This window comes from Globicephala melas, chromosome 5 (genome assembly GCF_963455315.2).
Source record: "Globicephala melas chromosome 5, mGloMel1.2, whole genome shotgun sequence".
In the NCBI taxonomy this organism is placed as follows: domain Eukaryota; kingdom Metazoa; phylum Chordata; class Mammalia; order Artiodactyla; family Delphinidae; genus Globicephala; species Globicephala melas.
In genome coordinates this window covers 83,475,811-83,488,105 of record NC_083318.1, presented here as the reverse complement: position 1 = coordinate 83,488,105, position 12,295 = coordinate 83,475,811, and the positions used below count along the sequence as shown (strand labels likewise).

Sequence of the window (12,295 nt, the reverse complement as noted above, 5' to 3'; positions counted from 1 at the left end):
CTTTTTCTTTCTGCTTTGACTTTTGAAAAAAAGCCAAGCCTCATTCTGGTTTTGAAATTGAGATCACCAGATAGCTACGACATAAAAATAAGCTCTGGGAATGATTGAGAAATTCTATAGCACCGATCACATTAAACTAAGAAGAAAAAATATGTGAGCTAAACATAGACAAATAAAGATAATGTAATATATAATGCTATGAAATATATTTCAGATTTTGCCTGCTTGAAGTTTCTAGAAATAAGGTATATTATTAAAGGACAGTCTTTACTAAGTTATTTTGGGCATGAATTTTCTATTCTGTGAGTAAAGCATTGTGCCCCTAATGTTGACGTTTGAAATTGTTTAATTTGAAACCCAATAGGACACTTGAACCCTGAAAATTAGGGGTAAATATGTGGCTGCTTTTGCCAAATTAACTGCACTAGCCAGTTGCTTTTGCTAATTCACAGACTTTCAATTTAAAAGGACAACATTTCATAGATATGGATTAAACATTTGCAAAATGGCTTGATTCAGTTTAAGTCTCAGTGTGCAATCTGGAGAAAATTTAGAATGACTGCATGTCTTAGGTGTATCCTTTATACTGCCTTCATTGTATTTATGTTCATATAAACCAGCTACCTCCTATATCCAAGCACACTTTCTCGCAAATAATCAGGGCAATTTTTAAATATTTCTTTTGTTTTAATGTAAATTATAGTTTTCAAATACTGTAGTTAATCTCTCTATATCTATGCTTTTTAAAGAGAACTGCATTGTTAACATTTTAGTTAAAGTCAAATTATAACCAATCTGGGGAGCAATTCTCTTAATGGACTGAGGAGTAAAGTTTCCTTTGTTGTAGTTGTTGCTTGATTTTTAAGGAGAAAATTATCACTAATTAATTTATACTACAAAAAGTGGCTTATTCCTTATTTCAAAATGGTACATACTTAATCTGTACTTTATCATCATATCAGAGGATATATGATTTTGTTACTCTGGTGGTATCATCTTCTGAGTTAGTGAACTGAGATGTAATGCCCAGTGGTACAAGGTGAAATGTTCATAACAGAAAGCACTATTTTTATCATAGCTGTCAAGGTCAAGACTCTGGGCCAGACCTTGCATACACTTCAAAACAAATGTTGTGTTGGATTCTGTTCATTTTAACAACATAAATACTTTTTAACTTCCAAATCTTTATCTGATTAAAATTTTAAATTAATTTTATCTAATTAATTTTTAAATGAAGTTGAAAATATATAACCAAATATCAAGTGTTTTGCACATTCACATACACTTTCATACATATCCTATATACACTATTACTAAAGCATGTTGGTATTTGTTTGGGAGAACAAAACTGCTCAACATCTTAAGTATCTATTGAAATTACAGCAGTAAAATGTGTCCAGTAAATTAACAATTAAAATACAACTTTAAAATTATCTATAGCAATTTGTTATTGGAGAGAAATCCAGTTAATCAAAAATTAAAGGGAAATTATAACCTCTGCTTTGAGAGATACCGTGGATTCTATTATTTTCAATAAATGTTCATCCTTGTATACATTGGTTATGGAAGTCTTTGAAGAGTCGCTGAAATTCTGTGGCCTTTATTTTAGTGGAGATTGTTAGATAAATATAAAATGGTAGTCTTGTGAATTACAGCTGTACACAGTTTAGGGGCCATGTGTCAGTCCATTCCAAACCACAGAGGGCTTCATGGGTTAGTTATTATATCTCAAAATGTCCATGTTGCCAAAGTGGAGAGATACATCATCATATCACTGCATAATGTCTTTTCATGAATACTCCACAGGACTCTTGGTATTTAAACTTGTGAAACTGAAATTAGTTTAGCTTAACTGTTTTTATCTTAGAAAACCATATCATCATCAAGGAATAATTTTAAGTAATAATTCAATCAACATGCATTACTTGAGCATGACAAATATTCCATCCCAGGTTATTTAGTACATAGATATTATCTATACATAACTTATTCAGTATATTTCAATTTTAAGTATTTTCTAATGTTGCTAGCTGTTAGTTATGAAGTATGGAAGTTCTGATCTTAGAAATAAAGTAGGATAGGAAGTAATATTGGTACATAATACATTTTTTTTACTAAATTTAAGGATATTCTGCTCTTTTGTGACCTATAGGGGAGGTGTCTTACCCTAGACTATGAGAGGGAGTTCAGTTCAGTAGAATTGATCATTGACCCTACATGATACAGCACTTCTATAAATGACATAGATTTAGAACATAAAAATCTGAGAGTAATACAATCCTAAACAATTTCTAAAGTGACACATCTATATTTTATTTATAATTTACAATATAAAGTATAACTTAATAAATATAGAAAAGTTATAATTTTATATATAACTATAATTTATAATAATATGTGTGTATATATCTTTTACTGAGAGACAAAAATTTTTTGTCTCTACACACATACAGACACACACACACAGGATGCTATTTTTAAATTATCATTTTGAGTGTCTTTTAAAAATGTATGTATTAATACTAAACATTAAACAAGTAATGAATGCCTAAATATGTGCCAGACAACATGTAAGCAATAGCCACATGACTGAGTTATTTAATGGAATAATGGCAATGAGTAGTTTTTACTTATATTTATATGTCCAGTACAATTTATGACATACAAGCTTGGTTTATTACATATATTGAATGAGTCAATATGTAAAGGATATGTAGCAATTAATTTTACTTTTTATTTATAAATATTATGTAATTCCTTTGAGCGTCTATCAATATTTGGTGAGCCTAATTTATATATATATATACACATATATATATCTAGAGAAAGAGATATATTTAAAGTATTTATCAATAGTATTCTTGTTCTTCTCTGATATTGTTTTCTAATATTCAAATTAGCCTTATTGCTTTCAATCATTTAAACTTAGATTCTAATTAGCCTATTCTAGATTCTAAAATAGGTTAGGTCTCATGTTTCTGTTTGCAAGCATTCAAGAAATGTTACCTAGTTGAAAATCTATTTTAATGTCAGTGTTTTAACACAGTACTTATTTTTTTACTGAGCATATATTTTAAATGTAAGGATAAATCTGCTATTACTGTTAAATTTTGGTATAAATATTATTGGATATATTTTGAGTTGTAATTTCCTTCTAGCATGTTGTGTTATGCTGTTTTTCTTAATTAACACATCTTTTAAATTTCAGCTAACTATCTTGTGGGCACCTTATTTTGAAAAATCTATTTAAAAAGCAAATTTGACATAGCTTATATTCTCTGACAATTCACATATGATAGGACTATGGTAAAAATCTTGTTCATAGTGATTTTCTGTCATTCTTAATAAAGTATAATTGGATAAATCTAATGACATTTTTGAAGGTTAATTATATCTTGAACTCTATAGACAACAGCAGTCTGTGCATTTATTATTCTCATTTCCTTCTACACATATATATTTATATATATATTTAAATGATCTGTATATTTTAATTCTAATGGGGAGAATTATAATTTAATTATAAATTACTAAAACAGTATTTTTTACATTACTTAAATAATTTTTTTCCTTGGTGACCATGCTTCTGGAGTATTGACTTTGAATTATAAAGTGGATTCATTTAAGTATCCCAAGAGTGAAGGACTTTTAACATGAAAATATTTTGGAAACATTAAAAGTAATTTAAATGACAAGAAATAGTTGAAAAAATCCTAACTTGTCAACTATACATTTTTCGTAATTTTGAGGATTTTTAAAAATTCCTAATCAGAGTAGACAGCACCTTTTCACACTTTTAACAAATGACAGCCTTCATTAATTTGAATATAGATGACATGCATCTTATGTTTAAATTTAAAAACTGACTATAACATCTTTGCTTTTAAAGTGATACATATGAGAGTTAGTGTTGGTAATCTGTGCAAAACTTCTAAAGTAGTGAGTGAAGATGAAATATTATTTTTTACTTGCCAGAACTTAATATTTAAACAACTCTGATTACCAGCTTTTTTAAGTTCCTGCCATACCATTTAGACCCTAAGAAAGACGCAAATGTACTGCTTATACCAGTAAATACTGATGAATATGTACTCAATACAAAGAACTATGCTTCATATGATGAAAATCAAATGAACAGTTTCCATTCTCCAGAATGTTTATATGGGTTGGGCGTAGATAAGAATTCATACACATAGAATTTTGGCAAAATATTTTCTACCTACCATAAAAGAGACGCTAAACAAATGGTTCAAAGTTCTAAAGGATGTGTAAGGAAACAATATGTAATCATGGATTTAGCACAAACATCATAGAAAAAAAAACGTAGCACTTGGGGCTTCCCTGGTGGCGCAGTGGTTGAGAGTCCGCCTGCCGATGCAGGGGACGCACCGGTCCGGGAAGATCCCACATGCCGCGGAGCGGCTGGGCCCGTGAGCCATGGCCGCTGAGCCTGCGCGTCCGGAGCCTGTGCTCCGCAGCGGGAGAGGCCGCAACAGTGAGAGGCCCGATTACCGCCAAAAAAAGAAAAAAGAAAAAGAAAAACGTAGCACTTAAAATGAGACTTGAAGCATGGACAGAATAAGAACTATTAAAAATAGTTTCTGTGCCTCCAGAGGACTGCTAAGATAATCTTATGAAACATGTTAACATAGGATGCATTTTTTTCTCCTGTTTCTTGTCCAACTTGAGTGAACTTGCATAGTATTTTCAAATATTTAGGTGACGTGTCATGTGAAACAGCTTTGCTCCAGAAGCTTCCTTTATTTTGAATGAACTATATCAAGTTGGAATTTAGAGAAATTTTACTGCTTACCTAAATAATTTTTGTTGAATATTGTCATGATTAAAATGTAAAAAGTAAATTTTACTTTTTATGACTATTTATTTTCTGTTTCCCAAATATATCATAGCTTCAGGGTATAGAGTATAATTTTTATTTTCTCACCACAGTACAAATATTCCCTGCCACAGCTCTTAACAGAAAGAATGTCCTCAAAAAAAGAAAATAATAATACACACAGAGCCTTCCAAATGTGTTCAGATTAAATCCAAGTTTATCATGAACTACAAGCTTTTTTCCTCCCCCCCAATTTACATTTCTTGTCTTTTGGCCTGGAATGCTTTTCCTGCAATATTCAGAGGCAGATAAAGGAGTTTCTCAAGTGCTGGAAATTGCAAGTAGGTTAGTATGAATGGAGATAGTGAGTGCGGAAGGAGGTCACATTTAAAGGGTTTCTTAAATATTGTGTGGAAACTTGTAGGCTATGCTAGCATTTTGTAGGAAAATTAACTGGAGTTTCCCAAAAGAGGACATGATCAAATGCTGTGGAGAAGTATGGCAACAAGTAGGCTACATTCTTAATAAAAGCAGTGGCAGTGGAGTGGAGTGTGTCAACATGTGACTTAAAATGAGTAGGTGGATATGCATGTATGGAAAAATAATTTAAGAAATTGTGTTCTGCATGGAAACCAAACTGTTTGGTAACTTTTACCATGGGGAGAAATGGGGTCATGCGAGATTGATAGTTTTGTTGTTGTTATGTGTTTTGTTTTGCTTCACTTTGTTTCCATTGATGAGTTCTGGAAATTGTATCAGGCTCCTGTTAATGACTACAGGAGGGAGGGAAAGGGGGAGAGAGAGAGTGAGCGAGCGGGAGAGAGACAGAGAGAGAGACAGAGAGAGAGAGAGAGATTGATTGAGAGTGCCCCTGAGCATGTAAAAGGGATAGTAGACACTTGGAAGATTACTCTCAGAGAGTTACAGTTCCTAATTCAAATAAAGATTTTTTTTTTTTTGATAAGAGCAAAGACATTTCCATTTTAACAGGAAGAAAGGTGCATATAGGTTTGGAGATTTGGTGGTAGGAAAATAAGAAAGTTCCTCTCTGATGACTTCTATTTTCTCAGCGTGCACACACACATATACCATGAGAGTCACAAAGGAACAGAGCTTGTAAGGACTTAGAAGAAAGAGGAAAAGCTACAAAATAATCCTTTCAATAGTGGGAACTGAAGTTAACTAAGAAAATAATACTAAGATTGTGTAGCAGCATTGCATGTCTCACTTGGATTTAGGGCCATGATTTGAAGGCAATGGATAATTACGGTTTTGTGATATTTTTCTTGGACAACATTAAACCCTACAGTTTTCCTCTCTATACCTCTATTTGGATTTCTTTAGCCACCTCAAATTAAATAATGCTTTAGACATAATTATTATCTTCCCCCAATACATTTCAGATATAGTGTGCTCTGAGAAAATGGTACCAGTATTGCCAGTGCAGTTTAAGCCAAGCACCTTAGAGTCATTCTTAAGATTTATCACTCATGAACCTGATCAATTAAATATATCATGAAATCTTGCTGATTTTACCTCATATTCATCTCCTGAATTTACCTACTCTTATCTATCACCATTGGATCCACTCTTGTCCATTTTCGGACCAATGCAACAGAAACAAAAAGGCCAAATGCCTCCAACCGTGTTCCTTTCCAATCCATTGCATGTGCTACAGTGAAATGATCTCTTAAACACTACTTTGATCTTATTATTTCCATGCTTAAGACATTGTAATGACCTGTCTTTACCCGTTAAATAAAAGTCCCAAATAATAGAAGCCATAAGGTGTTTCTGACCTGGTATCCTCTTCCCTAACTTCATCTCTGCCTCTTTATTCCTACTATCTCCCTGATCAATATTTTAGTGTTTTTCATATCCCTATTGGTCCTCCTCTTCTTTTGGTCCTTTGAAAAGACTTTACCCTCTAAGGCACTGCAGTACTCCTCAAATTGGATAATTTACTTAATCTTTTACATCTCAGCAGAGACTCTGCTTCCTAAGGGAAGTCTTCTTTGACATCCCAGTCTAAATTAAGTGTCCATATTCACTCCCAAGCTCTTTCTCTTTCCTAGAATAATCATATTTATAATTATTCCTACAGTACCTTTAAGACTCATAAAGGCAGGGCCATGTCTATCTTTTTTACCTTCATAACCCAGTAGCAAGGAAACTTTCTGGCCCACACCTGCTGGAAGCATTTTGTTCAACTACTGAACAGAAAGATACATTTATCTACTTTTTACTTACATTTATATTGTTTCCTATTTCCAAAGTTCCCATGGAGGGTTGAAAAATAGTGTAATATGTGATATCATATAAAGTTTTTAAATTAAAAGGCACTCATTAAAAAGAAATGACTTTTGTTTCATGTGTGATAAATGAGTTCCAAATATGCAGAATATGTAGATCAACAATTCATGTCTGAGAGCAAATCGTGTTTGAAGTGAGAATAGTTTTACTAAAAAGAATGAAAGAAGAAAAATTGGGTAACTTAGCTAAGAATGGTACTGGTTGCTACAGCAATCCTATTATAAGAAAAATAATATTTTAAATCTTCTCCTAATCATTTAACTACAAGAATGTCCCTAATATTATCAAAAAGCTCTTCTTATCTTTCAAATACCTTCACATTTGCTCTGAATTTATGAGAGCATTAAGGCTTTACTATAGCTATAATTAGATCTACTGAAAAAGTACCTTCTCATTTTTGTCAATTCCTGATTATACATGGGGATGGCAGAAAACCTTAGCATGGATTACTAAAATCCCAGATCATTTATAGCACATGAAAATTGGCCCCAATTCATTATGTCTATCAAAAACTTCCTTTGAAATACAAGTTTACCTTTAAGCTTAGCAAATGTTCATTGATACTTGAATAAATGCTCTTAAGTATATATAGTGAGTTTTCAAAATATGAAAAAACATAGATGGTTGATTAGCTTTATGTTAACTAAGCTCTAAAAAGTAATCAAACCATCAGTTTGATGGTCTTTACTTTGTTCATAATGGGCAATTGGAATATTGAAGTTTGGCTTTACTACCCATTGAGAAGAAAGAAAGATACAAAAGTCTAGGGAATCTACAGAATAAAGAGACTTACTTTGTTAGCATTTACTTACCTGACCACCAACTTAAGAAAAATATCGGAGAACATTTTCTTCATGTGATTCTAAGTAGTTCAGTGACATTTTTCGTGCCATGCCATTTACTCATGTGTGCATTACATAACAATACGTGAACACCTTCTGTGGTCAAACACTGCGATGAGTACTGTGAATGGAAAATTGAATAAGGCACAATTTTTCCCCTTTGTAGAGCATTATAATTTTTATAGTATAAACATGACTGATATTAGAATAGATGCATGTTGAATCAGTAAGAATCTCAATGAAAAGTTCTAAAATGGAGTAAAATGTAAAACAAATGCCTAAAATCTGACTCCTCCTGGAATCAATATAATAATAATAATGTGAATTAATAATAATGTGAATGATATACCAGCTCAATTGTGCATTCTCTCCATTCTAACAGAATTTTGTGAAGGTTTTAGCACCTAATAATTGGTTTATTTATTAATTCAACAACAATATTTTAAGTAACTACTGTGTACCATGCCATTCTCTGAGCATAGTGGAAATTTTGTGTTTCTTCAACATAAATTGTATTAATAATAGCATAAATGAAAATTATACTCAAAGCACTTCTTCAGTTTTAAATACATATGAGTATTTAACTTTTATAATATAATTTCTTATAAGCTCCTGTAGCATAAAAATCACTAAAAATATATCTATTCCAACATGTGTAATTTAAATACTTAAAATACATATTTAATTATCTGAATGAATAGCCTGTTATTTATGATTCAGAAACTGATGAAAAATTTTTGAAATTAATGAAAAGATGGTGTTATATGTAATCTGTGTATACTAGTCAAAATAATGACATTATTCACAGAACAAACACTGCATCTGTTCCAGGGAAAAGCTTAGTCTCTTATTTCTTTTGACAGTGTGCAGACCTGGGTTCTTCAAAGCTTCACCTCACAGCCAGAGCTGCAGCAAATGTCCACCTCACAGTTATACCCATGAGGAAGCTTCAACCTCTTGTGTCTGTGAAAAGGATTATTTCAGGAGGGAGTCTGATCCACCCACAATGGCATGCACAAGTAAGGAAACCCATGGACATTTGGTGATGCTAACTTTCACCAGTTTGAAGAAAGAGCATGATGGAGCCTGTTACATTCTATTACCATTTCCCCTAAAACAGGCATAATGTTTAATCTTCCAATATAGTATTTCACCAGATTTCAACCTTCTTGAGTAAGCATTGAGAAATTTGAGTCTTTTTTATCACTTACTGTGAGAAGCATCCATTTTCCCTCATTTCAAATTCAACATCTGAGCCACAAATATGGAATTTTTCCTTTTATTTTATGATTTATTTTAGTGTTCATGATAGCCAAACATGACTTTGACAAATCCATTTCCCCGTTTCTGGTAAACCTTTTTTATTTTTCTTCCTCTTCGTCTTCCAAGGCAGCTTTCTGATCACAAAAACATGCAGTACATGGCACTTCTACCTTCTCGTTCTAACCTGCCCCACTAAGCTGCAAAGACCAATGAGAAGGTCATTTATAAAAGAAGACAGGAAACACTACACAAACATGGAGAACTGGGGGTTGGCAAATCATATTTTAGAGTCAAATATAAAATCAGTTGTCAACTAGGATTTTCAAGTAGCTGTTGTGTTTATTAACAGTGAGTGTCCTTAACTGTTATTAATTATATGATCAGGTAATCTTATACTGAGTAGATGAATATTAAACATTTAATTCCAACAGTTGCAGTGGGTACATCCACATCTATCAATGTTTTGGTGTTTTTGTTTTTCTAGTGTTACACATGTTTCTGGGAAGGAAACAAATTTATGTGTTAGTTTGCTTCATGGCAATACTTCTTTAGTTTTTCTACCATAGTCTCTATAGCAGATCAAACAAAAACAGAAAATTGAAGGGAAGAACAGTATCCCATCTCCCCATAACATTGTTTCCATGACGTCCCATGTTTTACTATTTTAGATCCCAGTAAGTTGTAGGTGCTTTCAAAGATGAAGACACATTTTTTTGAAATTTAGTATTCACATGTATCATACATAAAGACATACAATTTCTTTACTTAAATAATCACAAACTGAAATTTTATCTGAATTTCAGTGTCAGTTTCATCGTGTCAGTGAAACATATTTTCATAATTTCTCAAATCATTGATATTAATTAACTCTATATTGCTAAAGATCATTCTTTATCACATTCTGATAATTTTATGGGTTAGATGATTATTAATTATAAACAATCCTCTTCAAATAAGTAAATGACATTATTATATACATTTTTTGAGAGGATACATTTGAATTGAGGAGATATAAACAATGATTGCATGTGATGCATATTGGTTTCAGTGGAAATTGCTTCAATTATTCAGAGCAAAAGAAAGCCCAAATAGTGGGGAGGAGTGTTGGCTAGACTGTAGTTTGGTAATTTAGGGAGAGAAAACCATATCTTGACCTATTTAAATTTTATTAATTTTGTAAATATTCTTTCTTTAAGTAGTCCATGCATGACTTTTATCTTTCTCAGCATAAATGTGAGCCCCCATTTCTGTAAATTTACTAGGTTTGGGAATGGTGGAGAACCCTGGTGGCAAGGACTGCTTAGCTTTCTTTTAGGACCTGAGGCTTTATATTTTCTCTGTCTCCAGGTGTGTGAATTTCTAATACTGTGTCTCAAAAGAACACTAATTTGTATGCATTTCTCAAAAAAGACTATTGGGAGTCCTGTAGAAGATCTTTCTAATATATAATCTGTGAGTGTGTGTGTTCTGTTCTTAGTTGCATTCATAATAACACAAATTCTTCATATGATGATACCCTTGAACACATGAGATGGCTTGATTGATGTCTCTTTGGCTCTTTGCTATTAAATTTATGGTTTCAACTACTTTTAATGTTTTTTTCTGGTACTCTGGACAACAAAATGTTATAAACCTGTAGGAAAAGAAAATCAAACAAAGTTCAGATTCTAATGAATCTGTTCAAATTGAGGGTACTTCTCACAGCTCTACTTTGGTTCATGCATCACATCTATTAGCAGGACAGTGAAATTTCATTACATTGTTTTTAGGTGCATGTCAGTCTCAGTCTCCACTGGTTACCTCTACTTTAGGGCTTCCCTTGAATATGAGTTGTATTTTGAATTTGAGAGGCATATGTGCCCCCACCCACATGCTGAGGGGCTGTTAGTAGCAGAGTCAAGAGAAAGAGTCAGACTCTGATGCAGTTTTTACAGATTTAGAGGAAAGGTGGTAACTGAGGAGTGTATTTCAGTTGGTAGAAAAAAACCCTCAGAAGTCTGATATCTTTTTGAAGTAGACAAATTTCAAGTATATTTTACCTTTTTCTCACAAGTAGACCTGTAACATTTTGATCTCAAATTACATTTTCTCCATAACCTTCCACTATTAAATAAATAAGGTAGAGGGAATAGAAAAAAAAAAACACACTTGTATTTCCGTCTTAAGTATTTGTTTCAACTTAAAAGTGACTGTTTTATATTGAAGTGTGTGAGGTTGTATGGAAAAATTCACAGGGTTCAACCACAAATATAACTAAAGTGGAGATTGTTTTGTCAAAACTGGCAGCTTTTACATTATGGGGTTCTTTAATTTTAAGTGACATTTTATAAATGGTACGTAGCTTTCTTATTACTTTTAAATTTAGTCCTCAGTAGTCATGGCTTAATAAATGTTAGGTAGAAATTAACATTAATTTCTATATTTAGAACAGACAGCACATATTAAGATAACTAAGCTATGTCATCCTAAGTAGCTTAATTTATGCTTATGAACCATTCAGCTACCATCACAGTCCATTTTATTCCCTGTTGGGAAATCTTTACTATGTCTGAAACAAATATAAATGTATTTTCTCTTTGAGAACATCTGATCATATAATATTAACAGCTGACTGAAGTTGTAACTCTGAGTATCTAAAAATCTACTATAGAGTCAGACATGATGCAATGAATTCTTTTAAAGACTCTATTTTTTAGAGCAGTTTTAGGTTCACAACAAAAATGAGAGGAAGGTATAGAGATTTCCCATGTATCCCCTGTCCGCAAACATTCATAGCTTGTCTCGTTATCAACGTCCCCCACCAGAGTAATACATTTGTTACAATTGATATGTAAACAAGTTTAATTCTCTTTAGTCTGCTAACTATTATTTCAGAAATAAAGTAATATACACATGAATATTATTTGTTATTTATATATAAATTTATTCTGCTGATCTTTCAAGGTCAGAACATGTTCATTCTTCCTCTTATTGTGTTTTTGAGAATTATTTTTAAAATAAATTTTAGGTTTCCAATTAAGTAAAATTCACAATTTTGCAG

The 12,295-nt window shown here is 32.2% G+C and overlaps 1 protein-coding gene across 1 annotated transcript in view; it reads left to right on the top strand.

Annotated features, from left to right (window-relative positions):
• EPHA5 (EPH receptor A5) overlaps positions 1–12,295 on the top strand; it is a 306,828-nt gene that overhangs the window by 135,308 nt on the left and 159,225 nt on the right. Inside the window, exon 4 of the mRNA XM_060298694.1 lies at positions 8,856–9,011. Within this exon, the coding sequence (XP_060154677.1) occupies positions 8,856–9,011 (156 nt within the window). The remainder of the gene's footprint in view (positions 1–8,855; positions 9,012–12,295) is intronic.